Source organism: Copadichromis virginalis, linkage group LG12 (assembly GCF_057382275.1).
Source record: "Copadichromis virginalis isolate Kocher_CV1m ecotype Utaka linkage group LG12, C_Virginalis_male_GT1.1, whole genome shotgun sequence".
Lineage (NCBI taxonomy): Eukaryota > Metazoa > Chordata > Actinopteri > Cichliformes > Cichlidae > Copadichromis > Copadichromis virginalis.
In genome coordinates this window covers 10,896,819-10,924,566 of record NC_140629.1, presented here as the reverse complement: position 1 = coordinate 10,924,566, position 27,748 = coordinate 10,896,819, and the positions used below count along the sequence as shown (strand labels likewise).

General features: G+C 39.1%; 1 protein-coding gene across 4 annotated transcripts; it reads right to left on the bottom strand.

Moving 5' to 3' along the window:
- Positions 1-182: 182 nt before the first annotated feature.
- On the bottom strand, positions 183-27,358 carry LOC146696557 (endophilin-B2-like). 4 transcript variants are annotated; one of them, XM_085474701.1, is made up of 13 exons: positions 27,217-27,358; positions 26,501-26,642; positions 25,320-25,331; positions 20,553-20,681; positions 15,486-15,619; positions 14,459-14,551; positions 14,329-14,340; positions 12,349-12,411; positions 11,116-11,139; positions 9,507-9,596; positions 6,072-6,172; positions 4,900-5,101; positions 183-1,847 (listed from the first exon to the last, which is right to left on the bottom strand). In XM_085474701.1, exons 1-13 carry the CDS (start codon positions 27,277-27,279, stop codon positions 1,740-1,742), a joined length of 1,173 nt encoding a protein of 390 aa, XP_085330827.1. In that variant the 5' UTR covers positions 27,280-27,358; the 3' UTR covers positions 183-1,739. The 4 variants fall into 4 exon arrangements, with proteins under 4 accessions (XP_085330827.1, XP_085330829.1, XP_085330830.1 ...); XM_085474703.1 differs by lacking the exon at positions 14,329-14,340; XM_085474704.1 differs by lacking the exon at positions 25,320-25,331.
- Positions 27,359-27,748: the final 390 nt, after the last annotated feature.

Here is a 27,748-nt window from a genome sequence, read left to right as displayed (position 1 = left end):
TCAATGACCCAGGCACCGTGACCGTTACATACCTTGAATTAAAGGTGAAAATCTGCACTTCACATCACAACCTGGGCGATTGTGCATTTTAAATCAGAGGCAAAATTTTTTTAAAAACAAACCCCAAAAAGTGTAGTTGGGGTTCTTATGAGTCAAACTGAAAAATAGCTGAAAACGAGGAATTCAAATCAATCAGTTTTATTAATGGACACATTTCATTCATTCAGCAAGGAACAGACAGATAACAGAAAGTTACTTCAAATTTGTGAAATGAGCAGAAGAGAAGAGAGCAGGACAAAAACGCACATGAGTACCAAGAATTCTTATCATGTGACACGACCTGCAGGTAACATACGCTCATTTCACGTGAACGTATCAGCAGGCTGTCTTAAAAAATAAATAAATAAATAAAGGCAGTGCATGCATGTACACATGCAGGACATTAGGGAGCACAATAGATTTAGATCTCACACAAACAGACTTGTCTACATTCATGTACACACACATAAGTGTCCAACAGGACGGGCTACCGGCTGTAGCACATGCAGCACTAAGACTGAAAATCCTTTAATTTAATGAAAAACACTGGAAATACAAAAAAAAACCAAAAAAACAACACTCACGGCTAAAGCACACAGGCAGTTGTGTAATTGCAGGGGAGTGTCAGTGTTGCATGCTGGCTGTGGTGAACTTTAAATCAGACATTTGTACAATATTTGAAGAGCACATTGTCAGCAGTCCCCACCCGTCCTCTTAAGGCAGTTAGAAAAGAGGTGTAGAGTGTTCATATTGTTCGTAGGAGCAGCTGCATTGGTGTGGAAAAATGCGAGAAGCAAAAAACAAAAAAAGAATAAGTCCAAATGACTATTCTTGCTTTAAATAACATAGGTATTGCATTCGCTTCAGCTAGCACTTAAGGCAAATATTTTCCCCCAAACAATCCTCACAAACAGTTTCCGTGGTTTACAATTCTACAGTGTAAACTGTAAACTATGGAAATCATCATATATGACAGTTTCATCACCAATAAGTTAACGTAATCACAAGAGTCACTGTGAGAAAAAAAAGGAAAGGGGCAAACACATTTGCAGTAAAAGAAGGAAACTGTCACATCTTTCAAACAAACCAAAAGTGGCCTATATGGTTTCCCTGCTCCTCACATATGAAGTGGGACTGGAAAATAATACAACATAAAGAAGTCCCGTTTGTTTTCACTTCTTCTTTAGTTGCCTAATATCACCACTTTAACCCAAAGAATTGAGAACAGGAAATTGTTTCACGCGCCCCGCTGCCTTTTGAAGAAAAACTGAGAAATTTCGTCGTTTAGACCCAGTTCAGTGAAAGCTTACACTTCTAATCTCTGTGAGAGAATAATTTAGACTTTTACAATTAAATTCTTCATCAGAGTTTAGCAAAGAAAGCAGTTTTAAAATATAGCAAAGACATCAAACGCACCAATATAATTTCATTCAAGCATTGGGACGTATTGGGACTTTGGGATGCACATAACACAAAAACATCACAAACAGAAAACTGAAAGGAATGTTAACCATCCCCAATGAGGAATTTCCTTGAGTCACTATAAGAGTGTTTCTATTTTCACTGCTGTCTGAGAAGCATTTTGTGTATTTGGGAGAGGTGTTATTGAGGATTAGAGGTTAGTGTAAGAATGAGAAATTCTTTGTGGCTTCACTATGTGTCCAATCACACACATGCACATGCATACGTGTGTGCGCTGTCTAACTGAGAAGCTCCAGGTATGTGACTGGCACTTTTCCTTTATGGTTTCCTTTCTCTCCAATCAGCCAGTCAGAGTCCATTCCAGGCACTGTGTAAACTGTGATGAGCTGTAACGCAGAAAGAAGGCGAGCATTCAAAATGTGCAAAACAGAGGCAAATGTAAATAATCAGCATTTTATAGTATAGTATATTAACCATATTATCCATATTTTATTCAACAGAAAACAGGAAAACACTGGGGGTAAATGGTGTCATCATATGGGGATTACATTCTTCTGTAACTCTACACATGTAACTGAGTAGCAATGTTTCTCACACATGCTTGTATTTCAATCCTTGAAATTATTTAGCTGCTTTCCAGGATCTTATTCATGCTCAGGTGTTGCAGGTGAACCCTAACTTCACTGTTTAGATCTGCAAGTAATGAAGAGGCTTCTCCTAGTCTAGCAAGAGTCAATAAGAAGGACCGTTCCATCAATCTACAACACATGATTGTGGACTCGGAGTTCATCTGGAATATAAAACACAACATCATAAACAGAAGGCTATTGCACTTGAATATAAATTCCATCTTAAAACCAAAAGGGGACCATAAACCTGCATAAACACAGAATAAACATAAAGATTGTTGAAAGACAACCTCAGAACTAAAGGCAGGAAATGTTGTATCAAGCCTACCCTGAGAAATAACAGAAAGCTAAACACCAACAAAGAATATAGAGCCATGAAGTGATGAGCGAAACTAAAAAAAACTTCCCTAAAACTCAAAATCCTGGGTCCCAGATCCAGGGACAATGACAATCTGCTCACCCCCCACCAACTGGTTGCGGCAGCTGGCTGCTACTCTCTGAGCCTGGTTCTGCCAGAGGCTTCTTCCTGTTCAAAGGGAGTTTTTCCTTCCCACGGTCACCAAATGCTTGTTCACATGCAAGTTCACAATATAAAGCGCCTTGCGGTGGCGGTTATTATTATTGGCTCTATATGAATAAAATTTAATTGAACTGAATTGAACAAAAGTCACACCATTTCAGTTCCCTTGTTATTCACAAGGGGCTTAACTCCTAATTGCCCACCGGTGAGGACAAAGGCAGAGTTACTCATGATGCTCTCCTGGCTTCATTTCTTTCATATAATTACTCCGAAACTCAAACCCAGGGTATGTTAAGCTTTTCTAATTTGTCTACTTTGTCTCTTTTGTCACCTATGTCCCCAAAGCCACCCTGCTTTTCAACTTCAGCCAATAAGACCATTTCCCAAACCCATAAACATAAACTACACTCTTTTCACTTACAGTCATTTATTCACCTTTCACCAACTTTAATTTCAAAACTGTGTCATTTGTGTATATTTGTGTTATTTGTGTATATACTGTATACTCTGTGTATTTACTATCTCTTATTGCCTGTTTATGCCCTGTCCTTAGCTTCAACGTCATGCTGCTCTGTTGTATGTTAATTGCCCCTTGGGGATAAATAAAGTCTTTCTGATTCTGATTCCTGTTACACAGGTCATCCAGATCTGCTCACAATATAATGAATGTCTCAGTTCCTAAAATTTATCAAGGGGAAAGAAGCAGGAAGGAAGAGGAAAAAAGGAACCTTACTGGAGAAACCAACTGATGACGCACAAGCGTATCATTTGAGGAAGTGTTTTAAATTCAGCATATAAAAGAGACACTGGACACAGCTGGCATACAAACCACAGCAGGGCGAGATTTCTCAAACCCCTTTGTGGTGTTCATAAATTGTTTCAGTTTTTTTAGATGATCAAACTTTCAATATGTGAGTGTGATTAAAAAGTGCAGCTCTGTCTGACTCAGAGTTATGACTGAAATCTAAATGCTGTGTGTATCTACGTGTCTGCTGACACTGTAGAGTTGGAATGAACACATGGATGCTTTCTCAGATTATTTTTTAAATCATCTGTGAATGACATGATGATATTGAGAAATGAAAATATGCTAGTAACTCAGCAAACGTTTACTAAAAAGGTCATGCACAGTCTTTCCAAAGAACAAAGTGTATCTGGATAAAAGCATAGCAACATCATGCCAGGAGTTCAGTTAAAATTTTCTGCAACTTTAACTGAACTCCTAATTTGTTTACAATTAATCTACAAACTATCCAATGTTGATCAAAGTCATCTCTTGTTGATTTTGTCACTAGCTCCTTTTTAATTTGCATGAAGCTTGGAACTACATTTGAAACACAATATCTGCGAACATATTTTATCTGTTTTTGAAATCAAAATTAAAACAGGAACCTAAAATATGTGGTTTTTACATGGATCACTTAACATCACTGATAAGCTGTACCTTATTAAGGTCCAATACATGTTTCCCATCCTTTAAATTTAATTTTCAAACAATTATTAGAAAAGCTTTTCATCAGGGGACAACAGAGGTTGTGATGCAAAGTTCTATAAATCATGAATATTTCTGTTGTTGGCTATAAAAGACCCCACAATTTATTTTTTACTTGAATTTATTTTATTACATACAACTGCTTAGGCTGTATCAGCTGCCTGTTTTTCCAGTTACCCGTACTCATTAGTACACTCTATGTGGACTGCACAGCTTTTGCCACATTGGAGTAATTTTGGTGGCCAGTCACTCTCAGGAAGATTCAAGGTTTCTTCAGTTGTGAGTGATGGCTCGCACTGTGGTTCGTTGGAGTCCAAGAGCCTTAGGGTTTTGTAACTTCACACTGTCACACAGGTTCCATGTAACAGATTACTTGACTCTTAAGGTCCAGCAGTAATCAGGCCTGATTGTGTCTAGTGAAACTGAACTCAGCTTTCAAAAAAAGCATCGTGGGAGAGTGGTGGGAATTACTTTTACACATAGGGCATGTCCATGACTAATGTTACAGTGGAATGCTGATTTTCTTTTTAATCTTTATACTTTTAACGGGTGTACATTTGTATACGTCTCTGCATGTGAACAGCAAGATTGTTGTACTTGTTTCCATCATCAGAAAAGAAAATACACACAAACAAAAGATTAAAGATCCGGGAAAGTGTAAGTGCATTACATAATTACAAGCAGCAAATGCCACATGACCGAGCCTATTGTTTAGACCAAGCCCTGAAGAGATTTCTGGCCAGAGACCAACAGCCATATACTGGCTGCCTAGTTCCAGGCTGATGATGAAACCTCACCTCGTCAGCCAGAAGGGAGAGCTCACTGGAATCCGCTGCATCGTAATCATAAAGGACTCTGGCTTTGCGGGTTCCTGTAGCTGGTGCTTGAACTTCTTCGATCTTAAGGGTGTCAGTTTCCACTGGGCTGCTGCTGCCTTCTGTCACCATACTGGGAGTAGCAATGGCGTTTGTGGAGTTCAGTGCGAAAGCATTAGGAAGCCTGGGGGGGAGAGGTAGATGTGATGGTCTGAATATCCAGAACATGTAGAACACTAATAAACTAAAATAATAAAAAATGGGCAAAACTTTGTTTAAAAAACTAAATAAACAGCTTTTTCTGCATCTACACTGTTATAACTTGAAGCAATGCATACAATATATTATATGCTGCAAAGTGAAAAAAAAAATACAATATTTGTATGCATGTTGAAAAATGTATAATATTTTTTAATTATGGCTTTTGGCACTCAGCAGTGCCAAATAAGTAGCTTTTTGTAGATTTTCAGCCAAAATAGAAATGCACAATGGAATGCAGAAACTACTCCAAGAGAAATCATCGTGGTGTTGCAGAGTCGTCTAACATGAACACAAAGCAACAAAAGGGTGAAAGGTGAAAAAAAATATGATTAATGATGCCATTCTATGATTGTATTTAGACTTTTTATTCTTAATTTTACTTTATCCATTGTTGTAAATCATAAAATGTGGATCATAAAATGTTACATAGAGGATGCCAATCTTTACCATTTTGAGTAACACAGAATATTGCAGGGAAGAATGACAAGATAAAGAGTTGCTGCAGTCCGGTGGTTATGTGAAGAGCAGCAGGATAAAGGTTCTTAGCATACTAGTGAAGTTAAATAAAAAGTGCTTCTCCAATGCCACGGGAAAAAGCATGATAAGGCTTGATAAGGGTTATACCAGTTGCCTAGTTGTCCTATGTTGGACATGGTTCGTAGAAACTGCTACAGTGTAATTATATTAGTTATTAGTTTATATATTTTAAGAACTATATTGTTATCTGTTTTTAATCAGTTATGAGTAGATCGTTGTGTCATTGTGTTAACCGAAGTGTTTGGCATTACAACTTCAGGCTTGGGGTATAAAGGATACAGGCTATCAATTCTCACCAAGCACGAAGCTGAATGAATCAAACCATCCACCCACATCACCCCCCATTTTACTCTCACCTTCCCAGCTCTTTCTGTAGCTCCTGCATGTGGAGGTGACACTGCTTGTAATAAGCTGCTTGGGCCTCCACAAATTCATGCAGGCAGCGCAAATGATTCACCTGAAAATAAGAATCAGCAGTCATTCTTAAAGGATCACAACGATGTGATTGGATTTTTTTTACACTGATAAAACCTCTACCACAATGTGTGAAAACAATATTTAATATACAATTATCCATCTATCTATGGTTCCTGAGCCACCCTTCTCTTTGGTGACAGTGCTTCAAACCCTTGGCCTTCCCATATGGAAAAGATATATATAAATCTTATAAAGTTTGTTTCTGTCTTGTGTGAAACTTGTATGAAAAGCATATAAGAGTGAAAACAGATATAAGATCCCTTGAAAAATTATATAATGAAACTTGTATGTTTTGGATACTTACTAAAACAATGTATGAAAGTAATGAGAAAGTGGCCACTTTCATGAGTAATCACATATAAGTTTTTACTATTTCTTTTCCATATGGGTTCTCTCAATGAGCTTCATATTTTAAGAACTATATTGTTATCAGTTTTTAATCAGTTATGAGTAGAAATGGTTTTCACTTCACATTTGTGCCTTGTCAGGGTTCAGTTGTGGAATTTCTTGCTTTCTTATTGGGGTTTGGACCATCAGTTTATGTTGTGGAGAAATCAGGTTGGTACAGCCATATTTGACAACTGTTAGAATTCAAATTCAGAAAGTTCTCAGAAAGTTTGGGTCAGCAACTCTCTTTCCGGTCTCCGTTCCACCTCCACTGGCTCCCCCTAGGGCTGTGTGCTCTCCCCCCTGCTCTTCATCCTCTACACCGATGACTGCAGATCCAAACAGCCTAACTGTCACCTGATGAAATATGCTGACGATACAGTTCTCCTGTCACTGCTGTCAGGCCCCTCACAACACCACGGTCCCGCTCTTCAGGAGTTTGTAGAGTGGTGTGACAGCTCCAAGCTTGGTTGCCCAAGGACACAACGACCGAGACTGTCGCAGCCGGGGCTCGAACTTCCGATTACAGGACGAACTGCCAACTCTTGAGCCACGATCGCCCCTATCATCAATGACCCCTCTCACATTCTTCACCCCACATTTCAATGGCTCCCCTCTGGGCAGCGCCTCCGTGGAATTTCGTGCAGCACTGAGAGGATGAGAGCCACCTTTGTCCCCAAAGCCACCCTGCTTTTTAACTCCAGCCGATAAGACCATTTCCAGAAACATAAACTACTCTACACTCTTTTATACTGCTGACACTTAATTCACTTTTAGTCACTTACAGTCATTTATATACCTATTCAGTGACTTTAATTTTAAAACTGTGTAATTTTATACATGTGTATATACTGTATATACTGTGTATTTATTATCTCAATTTTTATTGCCTGTGCTTATCTTCAGCGTCATGTTGCTCTGTTGTATCTTAATTGTCCCTTGGGGATAAATAAAGTCTTTCTGATTCTGATTCTGATATTATGGCATGAACCAATCAGCTAACCAAAGGGAAATGACAGTCCATCATTACTTTAAGAACTGAAGGTCAGTCAGTCTGGAAAATTTCTAAAACTTTGGATGTGTCTCCAAGTACAGTTACAAAAACCATCAAGTGCTACGATGAAACTGGTTCACACGAGGAACGCCCCAGAAAAGGACGACCAACAGTCACCTCTGCTGCTGAGTCTAAATTCATCCAGCCTCAGAATTCGCAAGTTAACAGCACCTCAGATTAGAGAATAGATAAATGCCACACAGAGTTCCAGAAGCAGACACATCTCTACATCAACTGTTCAGAGGAGACTGTGTGAATCAGCCTTTATGGTCAAATAGCTGCTAAGAAACCACTACTAAGGAAAAGCAACAAACAAAAGAGATTTGTTTGAACCAAGAAACACAAGGAATGGACAACAGACCAGTGGAAATCTGTGCTTTGGTCTGATGAGTCTAAATTTAAGATTTTGGTTCCACCCGCTGTGTCGTTGTGCGACGCAGAAAAAGTGAACGGATGGACTCCACAAGCATGGTTCCCACCTTGAAGCATGAAGGAGGAGGTGTGATGGTGTGGGGGTGCTTTGCTGGTGACACTATTGGGGATTTATTCAAAACCGAAGGTACACTGAACCAGCATGGCTACCACAGCATCCTGCAGCGACGTGCCATCCCATCCGGCCCCTCACAACACCATGGGCCCGCTCTTCGGGAGTTTTTAGAGTGGTGTGACAGCTTCAAACTTGAACTGAACGTGAGCAAAACCAAAGAGATGGTGGTGACCTTCTCCAGTAGGCAGAGGGATCTGGCTGCTTCAGTCACCACCACCATCCATGGGAAGCCAGTGGAGGAAGTTGAGGAGTACAAATACCTGGTAACCATCTTTGACAACCTCCTGAAATTCTCTGCCAACAAAGAGGAGATTCTCAGGAGGTGCCACCAACGGTTATACCTCCTTAGGAAACTCAACTCCGTTGGAGTCAGCACACCCATCATGATGACGTTTTACTATGCCTTCCTGCAAAGCATCATGATCTTCTCCATTACCTGCTGGTTCCACTCCGTCAGCTTTCAGAACAGGAACAGAACGCAGCACACTGTATCAGTGTGCTCTAAAATCATTGGCCTGCAAGTCAGAACTCTTGCACAGGTTTTCAGCCAACAGGCCCATAAGACAGGCAGCTAAAATCATCAATGACCCCTCTCATATTCTTCACCCCGCATTTCAATGGCTCCCCTCTGGGCGGCGCCTCCGCTGCACTTCCTGCAGGACTGAGAGGATGAGAGCCACCCCATCCTGTTTGCGTTTCGTTAGATTATCATTTATTTTTCAACAGCACAATAACCCCAAACACACCTCCAGGCTGTGTAAGGGCTATCTGACCAAGAAGGAGAGTGATGGAGTGCTGCACCAGATGGCCTCCACAGTCACCTGACCTAAACCCAGTCAAGATGGTTTGGTATGAGATAGACCGCAGAGTGAAGGCACAGTGAAGGGCCAACAAGTGCTCAGCATGTCTGGGAACCGTTGGAAAACCATTTCAGATGACTACCTTATGAAGCTCATTAAGACAATGCCAAGAGTTTGCAAAGCAGCAATCAAGGCAAAGGGTGGCTATTTGGAAGAATCTAAAATCTAAAATCTAAAAACCATTAATTGAGATGGTGTGTCCAAACTTTTGACTGGTAGTGTGTGTACTATATATCTATATGTAGTCTGAGCAAAGCTATTCTCTAATCTTAGGCGAGAGAAAAAAAACCTGTACTGTATTTACTTTGTAATTAATATTTAATGTTTACAGAGAAGAGCTCAGTGAAGTGTTTGACTATTGCCATCTATGGTTACACAAAGTTACTTTTTCTTTTGAAAGTTCAATGTCAAGGTTGTGTGTGGCTGGAGCTGACAGAAGTCGAGGCTGTGGGTGTGACTCACATACATGCGTACTACTGATGCCCTCCAAAAGCAATCGTGTGACCTCTGCTTGGCGATCAAACTCTGTTTGGGCTATTCGGAGCTCATGTTCAGCCTGAAATAATAAAAACAATAGTTATACAGTGATTATTCTATAATTATTAAGTAAGTCAAGAGTCTTAAACCTTTTCATTAGGGCTGGGTATCGTCACCGATTTCTAGAATCGATTCGATTCCGATTCACAAGGTTCTGAATCGATTCGATCCACGATTCGATTCGAATCGGGGAAATTTTTGCCTCAGACAGTCAGAAATATTATAATTCAGATCATGCATCAGTACATTTCCATATATTTATATCTATAAAAAGAAAGCTGACACTTGTGAGACTTTATCAAAGGTGTAAGCATCACAACAGATGCCTTTGTGTCAAAGTAGCTGAGAAACACAGAAAAACATGAAGGTGATTTTCCTCGGCAGAGATTTTATAAAAATATTTTGCAGTAGCTCAAAAACATAAGAAAACAATTAATCAACATATGAACATTACCTGATGCTGCTGAAGTGAAGCAGAGCAAATTTACAGAAGTTTTATTAGAGACCAGGCTAAACGTTTTGCAATTTTGCATAATTTTAAAAAGTTTAAATTTGTTCAGTAGACTATTCAACAGCAGAAATGAGGTTTTCTTTTCAGAAGTAAGTAAAAGGGAAAAAAAACAGCGTCCGACAGCGCTGTAAACAACGGTAGACTTGTGCGCAAGTGAATAATGCAGAAAACAGATTTTTAGATGGGAGACTGTTCTTGAAGTATACTGAGAGAGAGAGAGGGAGAGCTGTGCATGAAGTGTGATTTTATCGTGGTGGAAGCAAAACAGCAAAAGTCAGAGGGAATCCATGACAATGTTTATGTGAAGCATAGTTTGGATCTTCTTTTGCTGCTGGTTCAGTCAATATTGTTTGGAGAGAGATAAAAACCTACAGCTCAGAATCTAGCGCAAAAAGGGAGTAAACACAAAGCACGGACCCGGCGAAACATCAGAATCAGTGAGCTGTTGGCTTTCAGCCCCGACCGTGTCCATGCCGTCAGGTGAGAAAGGCGACGTCTCACTGATTCTGATCCGTCGGCGGATCCGCGCTTTGTGTTTGCGTCTTTGTACAGAATCCGTGTACCTGCTCTCATTTACTGTTTTAGCTGTTTGGTGGTTGTTTTTGAGAGGTTTAACCTGAGATTCTAGCGTTTCGGGCAAAACAAATTTACATTAAAAAATCGATTCAGGATTTTAATGAGTTGATATCACATTATCCAAGCTAGAATCGATTTTAATTGATAAATCAATAATCAAAATCCACCCCTACTTTTCATATCCTACAGTCCTCAGAAGACAAAAGCTCCAGCTTCATTCACCCAGATGACGTTAATTCTTTTGCATTGCTGGGATGTACAGCGTTTGACACTATGTGCTCCGAAAAGAGTAAAAGCTGGTAGGAGGTCTATGGTAATTAAGTTTAAGAGTCACCTTAAATCGTGGCCCGTTGAAAACAAGCACATGTTTGTTTAAGGCACACTGGTATCTCAATCTAATGACCAGACAGACAATTGACAAAGTACACAACTCACACACAATCATACTTACTTTCTCCACTTCCTCGGTCCAGAGCTGATGGGCCAAAAACATGCGGCATAAGAAGAGAAAATTTAGTTATAACATGAAAATCCTAGAATAACTTCACCATGGTCACCTAGAACCAGCACCTGAGGTCGTTACTAAATAAAACCTACCACCCTGTTTTCACAAAGGTTAACACACTGTTTAAAATGTAAACTACACAATGTTAACTCTACATTTAATTGAAAAGTAGTAAAAAAAGAATAACAAGAAATGTTGAAACAATATTTCTAGTTATTGCTTTTTTAGAACTAAATCTCATTCTAAATTCTGATACTCATTCTCACTCTGATACTAAAAACGCATCTATGATCTTAGTTTAAATATTTTAATATTAAAAAAGACATTTAATTCTGTGCATATTGTCAAAATGTTACCTGAATTATCTGTATTAGATGTTTTTAAACTCTGAAATCTTGACACTGAATAAATATTCATATTTATGAATTTTGAAACTGATATAACAAACACACACACACACACACACACGTCTGGTGTTGCTATCCTCGTCGGGACATCTCATTGACATGCTTTCCCTAGCCGCTTAGCCTAACCCTATCATCAAAAATCAATGTGTACCCCTGACCCTTACCCTAAACCTAACGATAACCCAATTGCAACCCTGACACAACCACATTTTGAGCTTGAAAAATGCCTTGCCTTCAACCCAGTACACACACACACACACACACACACACACACACACACACACACACACACACACACACACACACACACACACACACACACACACACACACACACACACACTTTTAGTCACACCCAGCAGGTGTGGTTTGGCATTGCTCAAAAGTAAGTGACAGACGTTTGTTATCAATGGTATGACAACAATCATTCACAATACATAATACAGTGATATGACACATAAGGATGCTATGCAAACTGCCACCAGTAATGATTACGGGTAATAAACATTCTTACCGGACTGACACACCTCCAGTCAAACATTAATGAAGCATAGCTTCACAGCTACCTGAACTACTTGCCAGCATGACAAAGTATATCGATTTCTGAATTGCCTCAAGTTTAATTATGAATCATAAAAAGTCAGTGAACTATGCATTGGTCATAAGAGTGAAAGATCAACTTGACAAACAGAAGATGAAAAAGTATCGCATAATGACATAGGTTTGTGTTATTTTTCTCATCAGTATTTAATAAAGCAAGATTGTCTTCTTACCGCAGAGGCACTGGCAGAAAGCACATAGTTGCGAGGTCTGGTTTCCTGAAAATCTGGAGCTGTCTACAGAAACAGTACAGTTATTTTTTTTGTTGTTGTTGCTTACTCAGTGTAAACAAGGCACTGCTACTAAAAAGAATTCCTCCAAATTACAATCAGAAAAGCACAGCACTCATAATAATTGCAGAAGTGTGACAGTTTGCTGGTGATTAACATCTGTCAACATTTCTTTAAACGGAACACTGACATATTTTTTATTTATTCATACGCATGCTAACATGCATTCTGGTTGCAAAAGTTACTGAAAATGAAGGATAAAAGTGCAACAAAAGTCCTGTTTAACAGTGAAAAACAAAAACAAGCTTCAAGAGAGGTTATCAACTACAAGGGTCTGCCACTAACTATGAAGGGGAAAGTAGCAGAAGATGTTTTTGTACTTGTTTCATATCATTCATTAGGTTTAACTGAGAGCAGTAGTGGCATTTAGTGAGGCATCTGGATGCAGCCTGATTCCTTTTGCAGAGTGGCTCTGTGTGCCACAAAGATTACAGTTTTACAGCAAGAACATGCCTATATTTGCAGTAATATATAATCAGCTCCTAAGGACTTCATGAATATCCAAGTACATTTTCTGATGCCTATTGACAGACATATGCACAGATGCTGTACGGTTACTGTTGTTCATTTGAACTATGAATCACTGCGGCTGCCATATTGTTCAGCAAGTGCTGGGCATCCTAAGGCATGTGTTTGTGGCATCAGAGGTCTATACACACAGGCACATAAATAGGGCTCAGACCCCAGTGCTGAAAAAGGTGGCAGTGACAGATCCTACATCTCCCTGTACATATATCTATCTATATATATATATAGATAGATATATGTACTGTATGGATGCTTGGCTAGGAAATTGAACACAGCCCTAGAGGCCGTAGGGACAAAATAGAGATCTCCATCAATACATAGTATCTATCTGTGTATCCATGAAAATATTCTCAATCTTCAGTGAAAATGAGCACTAAGTTAAAGATATTTGTAAAGAAAAGTCACTGCAATATTAAACAGGGATGCATTCTCCATACTCTGCTTAAGAAATCCAAGGTCCCTTGATGATCCAGGATCGTGTAATCCTGATAATACTGATTCACTTAATGATCAAAGTAGCAGCACACTAAGGACATTAGAACAACAACTAAAGGAAAATACAAAGAAATTCAGGTATGTTATTTATTTATTTAGCTGATTTGTTAGTTTATACAAAAGAGGGCAACTAATGTTCTTTTAAAGAAAAAGGGATGCAGGCTGAATTGAAAAAAAAAACCCTCACATTTACCCTTTATGAACTGAATACATTGTTCATCGCGGAAGCGAGCATTCCTTCCACGCTGCCAGGAAGCAGGAGAGCTGACTTTATTTCCGGCAAAGTCAGCTCATTGAACATTCCCACTGTTTTTGTGGTCTTGTGGTGTGCCTTCTGTATTTCCTGCCTAATAGGTTGCAATAACTGAGTCAGGGAATGCTAAAGAGGGACTGTGCAATGTTCTCAGTTCCTGAATTGTGTCATGGTCAACAGTGAGTTTAATAAGACAGTCATTAAGTCTTGTTTATGTTAAATAAATCTGCTCCCAAGTAGCTTCCCTTGACAGCCAATCACATATCTGCTGTGAAAAACCAAAATATCAACGACCAAATCATAAAAACTACACATATAGAATCCATGCAGAGGGGCCCCCAGGTGAGATACTAAATGGTAAATGACACTGTGTGAGTTGCTTTTTAATTAACACAGTTTGCCAAATTTGACTAATCGCCACATTCCGTCGTAATGTAATAGTCAAGCCTTGTCTGTGAAAACTTCACTTATTAACAGTAAAACCTGAAGTAACAGCAGAAAATTAAATCGAGCCAAAGCAAGTATGACAAGAAAAACAACCCAAGACATGCATCCAAGAGTTTAAAAGACATGTCCTCAATACTCACTTCCCCTTCGCACTGCAAAGAATGCATAAACAGTTAGTTATGGTTAATCCAAGCATCGCCAAAGATTAATCATCTGAATTATTGAGGTAATGCGTGTGGGAATTTGATTGTGAGCCGCTTATGAACTCACCGCGGCCTTTGCTTCAGCCACCTTTGCCTTCTTCACTCGTGTTTTACAGGCATCAAGGTCCAGGCGAAGATTCTCCAGAAGGCGACGTTCTTTCTATACCGTAAAAAGGACAAAACACAAACTAAGCAGCAGGCAAACATTAATGACATGCAGAAGTAGCATTTAAATACATGCATAGTAAAAGCAGGGAGTGAATGAGAAATGCTGAATGCATCATGGGAAGTCTTCCAGCAGCCTGTAGCAGCAAAGCTAAGGGATTCATCTGATTTAGTCCTAATCACAAAAGTTAACAAAAAAAGCAACGTTTATAGTTCAAGCAGGTTATAAGGCTACTAACTTACTGGGACATGTAACATTTAATACATGCTGTGGTGTCAGACAACATAGAAACAACAACAATGCTGACCTCTGCTGGTTTGCTCATATGTTACAAGGAAAACACTCACGCTCACTATAAGACTTGAAACTTGCGATTGAGACCATAATCCCATCAGGTGAGATGAAATGTCTTTTCCCCCCAGTGCATACAGAGGAGTTCATCCCTTCTGGAACTTCCATGTTGGCTTCAGGAAGTTCGTCCATCTTTTATATACGGTCTATATCATTTTGCTCTCTTTTGCAATAGGTTAGTGATTCACTGGATAAATATAATTTCTTCATGATTCCTTCTTACTCAGTGAGGGGACAAATGAACAAAAGCTCACTAACAAGAAAAATAAAGAACTCGCAGATGTGAACATAGCTGACACAGCAGACAGTAAGTAAAGTACATTGAAGAGCTAATAAATTGAATAATAAAGTTAATACACAGATACACACACCAATGGCATACATAATGTTTTTTGATATGTTCATAGAGATTTTTCTTTTTTCAGTTATACTGATATCAAGATGTATTGTACATTATTGTCTTGCAACATACTGAGTATCACAGAATCACTTTGTCGTGATACAGTGTGTGGTATATTGTATATATTGGAAGTATGACTCAAACAACATTGGAATAGATGTGATATTCCAGACTCACTGAAATAGTTCTCCAGTCTCCTTCCAGAAAGTTCCTGAGAGGCGTAAGAAAGCTGATGGCTGAAGTCTGGAGGAACTCTTTCTCTGCTTCTCCTAATCTTTTCTCACACTCCCCCACCTTCTCCAAAGTGTTCCCTGGAAGAAACACATTAGATCTACTCACCAAAAAGACTCCCACCATGCTGTAAGCACACCATAGCATTGGTAAAGAAGAGAGAATTGAAACTTTTTTGAATGAATGTCATGGCATGCCCATGTGCACATGCTAGTGTAGCCTTTGCACACTTGCATCTGGTTGCAGCAGAATAAAATGGATTAAACTATAAAATTTAAGTTTAGAACAAAGAAATTATTGTTTCCACAATTACAGTTCCAGTAAAAAATGAGGTGATGGCATTTATGTTACCTTTTCATGCCTTTCCTTCAGTGTGTATTATTGCGATGATTTTATAAGTGTGCTGTTAACAGCTCAAGGAAAACATTCATGAATCCTAACTACTATACTTCTGTTCTGTTTGTCTGCTTTAATCCATTTGAAATTAATGAGGCAGCATGGTGTTTGGCATTGATTATGCCCTCGCAGCAGCAGCAGCTTTTTCTGTGCTGCAGCAACACCACGTGGACAAACCACAGCCAGACCTACCTACGGTACACTGTAATGCTCAAATGGGTAGTGATGATTATATATATATATAAGTTTTTTCAGACACACAGCTAAAGCCAGTGTCAACTGTCATATCCAATTTGGGACCAATCAGATATTCCATTATGCAGTTACATGAGTTCGGAAGTAGCATCCTTCATTTAGCTTGGCATAATTTTGTAGTTGTTTTTTATGTATTTATTTTATAGATTTATGTGATATATCAAGGTATCTGTTGATTTAACAACTTTAGCAGAAAAAATATTATATACAAGAATCCATTTCATATTGTCAAGAGATTTATTCTAAATGACACTTCTTCAGCTGAGAGTCTAAGAGGAGAAAACACACACAGACGCTGCAGTTTTAACTTGCAAGGGCGTTTCGCAGAGCGCTCAAATCAGAGTGGGGGCCCTGTGAAATGTGCGCTCTGTTCTTGCAATTGTCTTTATTTATACACAAGAAAAATGAATACATTTGTTCAGTGACGTGAGCATGTGCGTATGTGATATTGGTCTTTTACGTGGAATTCCAATAAAATTGATTCATGTTTGTGGCTGTAATGTGACAAAATGTGGGAAAGTTCAAGGGGGCGAATACTTTTGCAAGCCACTGTGTGTGTGTGTGTGTGTGTGTGTGTGTGTGTGTGTGTGTGTGTGTGTGTGTGTGTGTGCGAGGTCAGAACTGCTTGTTTGACTTCTTACTGTCGCTGTGGGAAGATTCAGATACAAATATCAGAACACGTTTCATAAAGGACAATCAGTTCTAAGCAGGGAAAAGGTCATCATGCAGTATTCTATCACATGTAAACTTATATCATTAAAAGCTTATACTGACTACTAAGTACAATTTTCCCTTAACACATATATATGACACATCACACAATGTGAAAAACATGTTGTGCTGTTCTACCTACAGTATACATTTTGGAAACTTTTCATGTTAAAGCTCATGAAATCCGGAAATCCAATCAAACCATCTTCTAAACCTTCTTTTTCACTCTTGCCATCTTTCTGTCACGGATCAGCCCTGACACGTATGTCCATCCACTCTACCTGCACTCTCTTCTTCACCTTTCATGTACACTGTCCATTGCTTCGGACAGCATTTAAACTCATCTACATTCATTATGTGCTTCTTGCAGCTTCACTGTTACCCCTGCCTCCCTCTCATTCATACACATGTATTCTGTACTGATTCTACTGATTGTCCTCATACCTCCACCTGCTCCAACTCTCACTACAGATCACAAACAGACGTCATAGTCCTGCAAACATAATAGTTCACAGAGACTCCTGCCTGATCTGCATATAGACACAGTGCAACTCCTTCTGACCTTCTCTGTAGTTCTCCATCAAAACTCTCAAAGGCAACATTGCATCTGTAGCGCTCTTTCTTGGCATGAAGCCATACTGCTGCTCACTGATCATCACCTCTCTTCTTAATCTAGCTTCAACAACTCTTCCCCATACCCCAATTATATAGATGACCAGCTTTATCCCTTTGACATTACAATAGCTCTTCACATCACCCTTGTTTTTGAAAATCGGTACACTTCTATTTCTTAGGGTGCCCACTGTCTTCTCTCCTAGACATCTCCATACCCCCACATGTATGTCACTGGACCAATCGCCTTTCCACGCTTCAACATTTAAATAGCTGCCTTGCCCTTCTTACTAATTCTTTACGCTTCCTGATTCACAAACTTTCCTTCTCTCATTTTCCATGTTCCATCTTCTCAACACACGCTTTACTCCTTGATACATTTCCATCTCTGTGCTTTATCTCTCTGGCTATCCAATCGATACAAGTCCTTTGTCACATACAGTTTACTATAAGCCCTTTTTTTGCTTTACACCTAGCCTCCAAATATTCCTGTCTATTTTCATGCCACTTGTTTGCTGACTTCTTCCTTTTAATACTGTCCTGTACTTCTTCATTCCAATACCAAGTCCCTTGTCTTCTTTGCTCTGTCCAGGGGATACAACAAATAACTTCTTGGGAGTTTCACTCAAAATGTCTGGGAAGGAGATCTAAATGATAAGTTAAGTGCTCCTGCATAAATCTCATTCTCCTATTGATTTTTTTGAGACCTGGAATTCCTCCTCTGTGACACTGGTCACATTTGGCCCTGACTATTGATGCAGCAACAGAATGAGGTGCACAGACTAGCTCATTCAAAGCAGTATTGATTCTTAGATTTCCACACAGGGACATGATCACAGGGATCATGATCTGAAACATATGCCTGTATTATGCAGTAGAGTGACCTACATGGTGACAGAACAGAGAGTTATGCAAGACAAATATGTATTTTCTTTCTGTCTTTCTATACATAGAAAGACAATTCAGAAAAAACTACCTCCAGCGGAACAGAAACTTCTGGAAATTAACAAATTTTTGTTAGCAAGAGAACGGATAAAGCAATCTCCTTATTGGTTTCACTTTTTTCAGAGCACTATATTCTTACTCTCTCAGTACTGAATTATTCTAGTTACATCATGCTTGCAAGAATTACTTGCTTCAACTCTTCCCGATGCATATTTGCCATTTTGGCAGAATGTTGGCTATATCCATGTAAGCTAATACCAACATATACAAATAACAAAAGTCGCTTCAAGGCACTTGTAAGGTAAAGACTCTACAGTATTCTGAAAACGTGAACCAAATGAAATAGTATCAGTAAGCACTTTGCAGGAGAAGGAAGTTATAACTCGCTTTTAACAGGAAGGCAGAACCAGGTTTGCAGGGCAGCCATCTGCCCCGACAGGTTGGGGGTGAGGGGAAAGAGAAAACCAATAAGAGAGCATAATGAGACAGGATAGAACACACACTATGGGAGAGGCAAGACAAAATGTAAAACAAGCAGAAGAAAACATACAGTGCATCATGGGGACAGCTTGAGTTTACAGTGTCATAGATAACAGAAGGTTCAGAGTCACCTGAACCAACATCTTGATAAATGTTATCAAAAGGTGTCTTCATGCTCAATCATCCAGGTAAGGAAATCCCAAAAGGTTGATTCTGTTCATCTCGACGTAGCGTTTTAAAGGGGGGAAAGGTTCCATCACTCATCCGAGTGACTTCTTCAGTCTCAGCTGACTGCAGGTTTCCCCAACCTTATAAAGAGAACATTTGCACAATGACTGAAACTAGCCCACTGAATGAACAATGGGCTGTGAAAGCTGGGCAGGCGCCTAAAGAAAGCTCCAGCCAATCAAGGAGAGAAGGACAACTGCTGCCTAAATGAAAACCCGTAGTGATCCCGTATGTGTCAGGAGTATCGGAACAGTTGGGACGCACTTTTTCTTAACACCGCGTCTCTGTGGCTTTTAAACTTTAAAAATTGCTGCGCCAAAAATTGGTCCACCCCAAGGATCTGTTCCCCCGACACAAACAGAGCTATGTGGTGTATGCTGTTAAGTGCCAGGAGGATTGCTAGGATTTATACAGTGGGGAAACCAAACAACCTCTGGTAAAGCGGATGGCACAACACACAAGATTCACCTTGTCAGGCCAGGACTCTGCAGCCTATTTACACCTACAGGCCAGTTGACACTCTTTCACTGATGAGGATGTACACAAGTCAAGGAGTCATGGAGGCTATTTATGTGAAAAGGGAAAGACCATCTCTGAATCAAGGAGGGGGCCCAAGGGTACATCTATCGCCATCTCACAATGCAATGCTCTCACAATGCTGTGTGCCAACTCTCTGTGAATGGTACTCATGGCCATTGATCAGTGGGCTATGGTCATGAGAATTTGCATATTAATGATCAAACTGACCTCACAGCCCATTGTTCATTCAGTGCTGCTAGTTTCAGTCATTGTGCAAATGTACTGTTTATAAGGTTGGGGAAACCTGCAGTCAGCTGAGACTGTAGAAGTCAATTGGATGAGTGAAGAAACCTTTCTCCCACTGAAAACACTATGTTACTAGTGAACAGAATCAACCTTTTTGGAGTTATCAAAAGGTAAAGTTTAAAGTCTAATCTCAAAATTAGAGAGGGTGTTTGTCTCCAAAACACGGAGACCTGGCCTGGTTCCACAGGAAAGCCAGGTTTTTCATACCTCAAAGTTCTGCCTCCCATTCCACTTTTAAAAACTCTAGCAACCACAAGTCTGTAGCTTGTACAAATAGAGCTCTAACATGCTCTATCGGTATTATAATGTCTTTCACATATGACTGGACCTGCTTATTCAAGACTTTGTTCGCGAGTAGAAGAATTTCAAATTTAATTCTGGATTTAACAGGAAGCCAATAAAGAAAATCCAGTATGGGAGAAATATGACAAATAGATTTCTTTATCATTAGAACTCTGGGCCTCCTCCAGTTGTTTTTCCTGATACAGAATTAATTAGAATTAATTAGAATTTTTTTTATTAACTCCTAGGACTTTGTTTGTTTGGAGTTTTTATACTCACCATATGGCATTCCAAGATCAAACTCTTTTGCTGCATCCTGCATATACTGACCCAGCAGCTCTGCATTAGTAACCCTGGACGGCACCTTCCAGTCCAGTTTTTCAAAAAGAAACTCCTCGATTCTGGCACCTGCAGTGAAAAATAAAGAAGAGTTTATTCATGGCACAACTGAGAAATAAAGAACCAGTTGAAATTCTTACCCACATGCTGATTAAATGAAAACTATATTCAGAAATAATGACCCTGTGTGGTCAAACCCTTCAGACTGCTCAGCACAACAGACAGACCGAATTACAGGGTGGACAGCTTTCAGTAAAATAAACAGCTACCACTATTACTGTTTAATAACCTGTAACCTCATTGGTAAATATCCATTTTGACACTTCTCAGCCTCCTTGTGGCTAAAAACAAATTCTATTTGAAACATAGTAGGGTAAAATTTCAAAGTTGCATGAAATGCAAAGAGTGATAATAGTGATAATAGTGATAATTTCATTTTAGAACAGTACTTAAGTAAGATGTATTCAGCCATATATATAAAATAAATTTCGTTTGTCAAAGCAAGTGCTGCTGTTGTTCAAAATCATGCGAAACTACATCTCTGAATATCATGGAATCTGGTAGCGAGGTGGTGCATAGGTGAAGGAAAAACCCTTCAAACTTTGGTGCAAATGTGCATCACTTGGCATGCAGGGAAAGTTTCCCCTATGAGGCACTGCAGGTAACACAGTGTGGCAAGACAATACAAAGCATTTCTGGGTGTAGTCTTCATTTAATTTCATTTAATTTCTATATGAGATGTTTCTATGTCTGGCTGCAGCAACTGTAAATGAAAAGAAACACATGGAAAACGCAGGGAGACAAAATAGAATGAATACTTTGCAACAGGAAAAGGTTGAATGGATGCTACTCACATTTTCACTATGGTAAAAAAACAAAATAACCTCCAAAACATACCAGATAAGGGTCATTGAATTGACAATGAATTCTAAGTTTTCTGTTATTTTGTCCACCGCAATGTAGTCAGTACATAAAACCCACTTACTGCAGCCTTATAGTGTAGAATGAAATTGTTTGACACAAGCCCAACATCAGAAGCTCCTCAGAACAAACATTTTACGTCATGTAAGCCTTTAATTACCTGAATGTAGTCTATTATGCTTGAAACTCTAAATATGGAGCCAAACTGCTGAATTAATGTACAAAAGCTCAGACACTGTGATGACCCAAAGCAAAATGTTTTCTTCTTACAGTACGATGATATGTTTGAGTCACTGATTCTCATAAACTCCTGCACACAGCCATTTCATACAAACTAAAATTCTGCTGCTCAGCTCTACATAACCAAAGCCAAAGAGAAACTAACAACCTTTACCAACAGACTGTTGTGCACACAAACTAAATATAAAAGATGGACATAGCAGTAGGACATAGCAGCATCACCCATTAGAAAGTGAGGTCTCGCTATGAAGCCTCAAGCTGAGGACTTTAGCCCTCACCATTATGGTGCTTTGGAATCAAACAATCTGGATCCGACTGAAAAACCAGGTGGCTTGTGAATGACACGGCAAAGCAAAACCGGCTTTATCCTCCTTTTTCACTCAAATAATTTGTTTTATTCAGTTAGACCTGAAACTAGTGACTGAGTGATTTAGGACACTTTTATTGGTTTTTTATTGGCTTTTTTCCAGCTTTTCTCTGGGTATTTTAGAGTTTTTCTTTAGAAATTCACTGCTTTTTCACTCATTTTCAGTCCCATCCTCATAACTTATCATTCTCAGAGTGTGCCATTTTGGTTTTTAAGGAACTGCATTGCATCCTGGGGTGTTGGGAATCTTGTCAAAAAGGATGGGAAAGGTTTGGCTAAGCAGTTTAGGTTGTGTTGTAGAATTAAGGTGGTCATGCCAAATACTGAGTTTCAAGCTTTGTTTTTGCCTTATATACTGTAACTCCATACATGTTTGCATATGTTATAATAAACTGTGATACACGTTCCCCATTTTTCTAGCAAAATAGAAATAAAGTAGGGTTGGCTCAACTGTTTTGCACACTACTGAATGCTGACTCATTCTTTTGACATAAATACAGAACTTAAAAAGCCATTCGTCTTCATTTGTCATTTCCTCTTTGGTTTGCTACATGAAGCACAACATTTACAAGTGAGTCAAAGTCTACTGTTGCACTATAGCATGTACACCTGAAAAAAACATTAGCAGCATTAGCAGTGCATCACTTACACTAGCACGTCACCATAACATTAACAAAGAGTTAACGGCACTAGATACTTTCTAATTGAAAGCTTGAAGTCCCACTGTAGTCCCCCGGGCCGCTCTACTATTGAACTAGCTACCAGTTTGGACTTAGCACGCTCACTACTTAAGTTTAAGGCTTCAAACTAACTTCAGACGAAGAGTTATTCAGCTCTTCGTAACTTCTATAGTTTGTCTTTTGTCCTGTCTCTCTTTGTTCCCCTTAAACCCAACCATTCGCAGCGTATTTCTGATCCTCCCGAAGCCAGGTATCTAAAGTAAACTGAGGCGACTCTTGTAAATTGGTGAATATGTGAATAAAAGTGACTTGAATTAAATTGAATTAAAAGTCAGAACAGCAGGTTGTGATCTACGCACAGCAGGGACCAAATGTGTGTTCTGGCTCCTTTGGCTTGCTTCAAACAGAAACATAAATTAAATGAATCGCAGTTTTAGAACAAATTCAATTCAAATACTGAAAATACAGTGTTTGAATTAACAGTAACAATTATTAAAAGTCTAATGTTACATAGAATATTATGGAAAAATAAAGCCCAGTGGATGACTTGGCCATACCTAAAGTAAACATGTTTTCCACAAGTACAAATAAGAAAAAGTACTGAAGCTCTCAGAGAGAAAAACATGACCAAAAAAATTGTAGCTTGCTCCTATTGATGTTGTGTGTGGGTTTTTTCATTCATTTGTTAGTGATCATAGCTTTCTTGAATAGCACATTGCTTATTAGCTCAGTTTTTTTCATGTATTTTTTATTACTTGTGGAAAACTGTAAATCAAATAAAGAAAACGTCTATCTGAACCATCAGTCAACAGTTTGAACTGTTGAAGGATGGTTTTTCTTTATTTTTACTACTTTCTACATTGTAGATACATACTGAAGACAGTAAATATATGAAGCACGATATATGGAATTACGTAGCAAAAAAAGAATACAGATACGGATAATTAACTCTAAATATGTCTTATATTTTAGATTTCTGAACATAACCACCCTTTGCTTTGTTGACAGTGCTGCAAACCCTTTGCCTTCTCTCAATGAGCTTCATCATGTAGTCACCTTAAATGGTTTTCACTTCACATTTGTGCCTAGTCAGGGTTCAGTTGTGGAATTTCTTGCCCTCTTTGTGGGGTTGGGACCATCAGTTTATGTTGTGCAGAAGTCAGGCTGGTACAGCCCTATTTGACAACTGTTAGAATTCATACTATGGCAATAACCAATCAGCAATTAAAGAGAAATGACAGTCCATCATTACTTTAAGAACTGAAGGTCAGTCAGTCTTGAAAATTGCTAAAACTTTAAACGTGTGCCCAAGTGCAGTCACAAAAACCATCGGAAACTCAGATGAAACTGGTTCATATGAGGAACGCCCCAGGAAAGGACGACCAACAGTCACCTCTGCTGCGGAGGATAAGTACATCTGAGTCACCAGCCTCAGAAATCACAACTTAACAGCACCTCAGATCAGAGTCCAGATAAATGCCACACAGAGCTCCAGCAGCAGATACATCTCTACGTCGACTGTTCAGAGGAGACTGTGTGAATCAATCTTTATGGTCAAATAGCTGCTAAGAAACCACTACTAAGGAAAAGTAGCAAGCAGAAGAGATTTGTTTAGGTCTGTTGGAAAACCATTTCAGGTGACTACCACATGAAGATCGTTGACAGAATGCCAAGAGTGTGCAAAGCATTCCCAGATAATTCCATATGGGTTCACTCATAGTTTTGATGCCTTGAGTGAGAATCTACAATGTACGTAGTCATGAAAATAAAGAAAAACATTAAATGAGAAGGTGTGTCCAAACTTTTGACTGGTAATGTATGTACACAAATTTGACTTTACATCTTCCTTAAATACACACACCACTACACACTATGAAAGAATGTAAAATAAGCTGTAGAAATGAAGGTAATTGTAAACTGCTAAAAAGTTACTAGAGGAGTCCAGTGTATGGATAGCTACTATGAGGGAGAACTGGGTGTCAGTGAAAAAGGGTAGCCAAATGTTTTCTAAAATCTAAAATGTCCCTGCCATCTCTAAATTTAGCATTATCTCCACTAGCTCTCAACCGCCAGTGTCATCTTCTGTGGAGTTTCTTTTGTCATTCTCTCTTAAGAGCTTAAAGTCATTATCATTCTCATCACAGATGTGATGTTCTGTCTGAAGTACAAACTGTTCTATTAGAGAACTAATTTAACAGAAGAAATACTTTTAGCATTTATCTCTCTGCCTCTAACAGGGTTTTGATGGTTTGTGATACATTAATTCTTGTTAGGGTACATACATACATACATCTACATCCAGTGGATGGCTCAATATAATTGAATACAATCTGTAAAACCTAGTGATCAATACAAATCTCATAAATGCCTCAAATTTTGCATTTAAAAGTTGTGTTTCACACTGATTCCTGTTAAGGAATTATTCGTTTTCTACTAATAATTCAGAGACATGATAGGTTTCTAAAGCAGGTCACTAGAGTAGGCAGGCGAAATACTCACCAGTATGATCAACTGTGGCATGCAGAATAAAACAGTGACAAGTTAGAGCCCCTGTTTTCATATATTTAATCAATAGCTCAGGATGTTGTAATTAGATCACAGTTAAGATTCTTGGCTTAGACAGTCCCCTTACGTTTAATATAATCATAGCATACCACTAGCCTGGGGTGGGCTATTGTTCTTATGAAATACTTACTAAATATGGCAATATGAACATTATAACACAATCCGCTTAAAGCACATTCATGCATGGTCAAAAAGCATCCACAAAACATTGTTCTCCCAAGCAATATATGCTCTCAGAGGACATAAATCAAGTTAGCAAGGTAAGGCTAGCTAGTTAGTTGTAAGTTAGGTACACTGTATAAAACCTGGTGTTGGTTATTTCTTAACATTAATTAACATGAAGCTAGACATTTCTCAGTCAAACCAGTCTTGGGAGTTTGGATGTCTAAACTGATGTAATCTATATCACATACTGTTTTGCTAGATAAGTGCAATTCATCAATATTATCAGGCAGCTAACACTTCCAAGCAGAAAGCCATCCCAATGTGGGCACTCATTTAATGTCTACACATTAAAATTCACATGCAGAAACACATGACTTTGTTCTGGTGAGTGGCACCAACTTGAAAAGTGCTATATAAATAAACATTACTTACAGTGCATTTGACACACTGCAAGTACCTTTTGGGTGGCTTTGGGTGCCTCCGTTAACAACACTAGAGATGGGGGGGTCGAGATACCCCGCTGTTACAGGATGGGAGGCGAGGTACACCCTGGACAGGTTGCTAGTCTGTCACAGGGCCAACAACACTTATAGAACCATTCACATTCATATTCACACATATAGACAATTTAGAATCACCAATGCAAACTCCATACAGAAAGGCCCCAGCCAGGTGGGGGTCAAATCTACCATCTCACTGTGAAGCAGCAGTGCTAACCACTGTGCCACCATGCTTTACATAACACATCAATTAATATGGTTCCTTACATATACGTATATTATTATTATTGACAAGATTTGTCATGTTTAACTGCTTTAAAAGGAGTATGTGTGCCTAATAAAATTGACAGTGAGTGTATAATTAAATTTCTTTAGTAAGTAATATGATTATTGATTATTCTTTCCACCTATAATACCTATAATAACGAGACTTCTATGTTGATGTCATACTTGGGTTGGGCTGTAGCAGGACCTCAGTCTGTCTGTAGATTTTCTCGGTCCAGTGTTTGGTGCAGTCTGCCCGGCTGATCAGGTTCTCAAACTGAGCGTCCAACTCGGTCTTCTCTGCTTGGCCCAACTTCTCCTCTGTGAACTGAGGCGTCATAGCGCAAACAACACACATCTCACAGGTGAACGACGGTACTCGAACACATCTGCGTCTGTCTGCTCTGAGATGGAATCAGTTTTTACACACATACATGCGAATAAAAAAATAAAACAAAGCAGTAATATTAAGAAAAGTGACGTCACGAAGGAGTCCGGTTAATGATCTGCTCGTGCTTAATCGTTGTCACTTCCCTGTCACCCTTAATCCAAATGGGAAAAAAACCCGTTTATATTTGTACTATATTTGTGCCTCTTTTAACTTGAGAAATAATTAATATTAGCTACGCTAGCTTGCCAGAGATAGCACTTAGTCAGTCCTATGTTGAACTGCGCCGCTGGCCCAAACTACGAGCAAGGCACAGCTGAATATCTTATCAATTTCACCTGCTTTAGATGCTGATATGCAGCGTCACGTTAGACATAGCGATATACCGCAAAGTCATATACGACTGTACCAAATTGTTATTAACGCTAGTAACAACTGACTGCCAAAGTGAAAGGATGCGACAGCAAAAGCCACAACACTTTTCCGCTCGCGGCACTCACGAGCGCTTTATTACCTGGACAGCCCGTGTCAAAAACAGTCCAGCACCCGAGGCTAATTTCTTCACGCTGAAATCCATTTCGTTTATTTATGATTTAAAACACTCGAGGGAGAGCTCTCTTAACACTATCCACTAGATGTTGTGGCACACGCCAAAGTCACGTGACCTTACCTTACGTCAGACGCATCATTTTACGGAAATAGGAAAAGCATTAAATTATAGCAGTATGATATTTTTATAATTTAACAACAATACAACATGGCAAGACAGCAACAGTAACTTGAAATCTGATCGTAATCAGATCTTAAATTTCAGTACGACTGCGATATAGAAATTGAACATAGCCGGTGGTATAAGCTTTCATACCAGCAGATGTCGCCATTTTTATTGTTGACAATGCCGCAAAAATGACGCTGAACCAACAGTCTTCTAAACGAAGGCTAAAACCTCACAACAAAATTAAGAAAGAAAAATGCCTCGGCATGTGTCTGCATTCCTCTGACTCTGGCATTAATTTACTTGCCTCTGTTCCACATTTTGGTGTAAA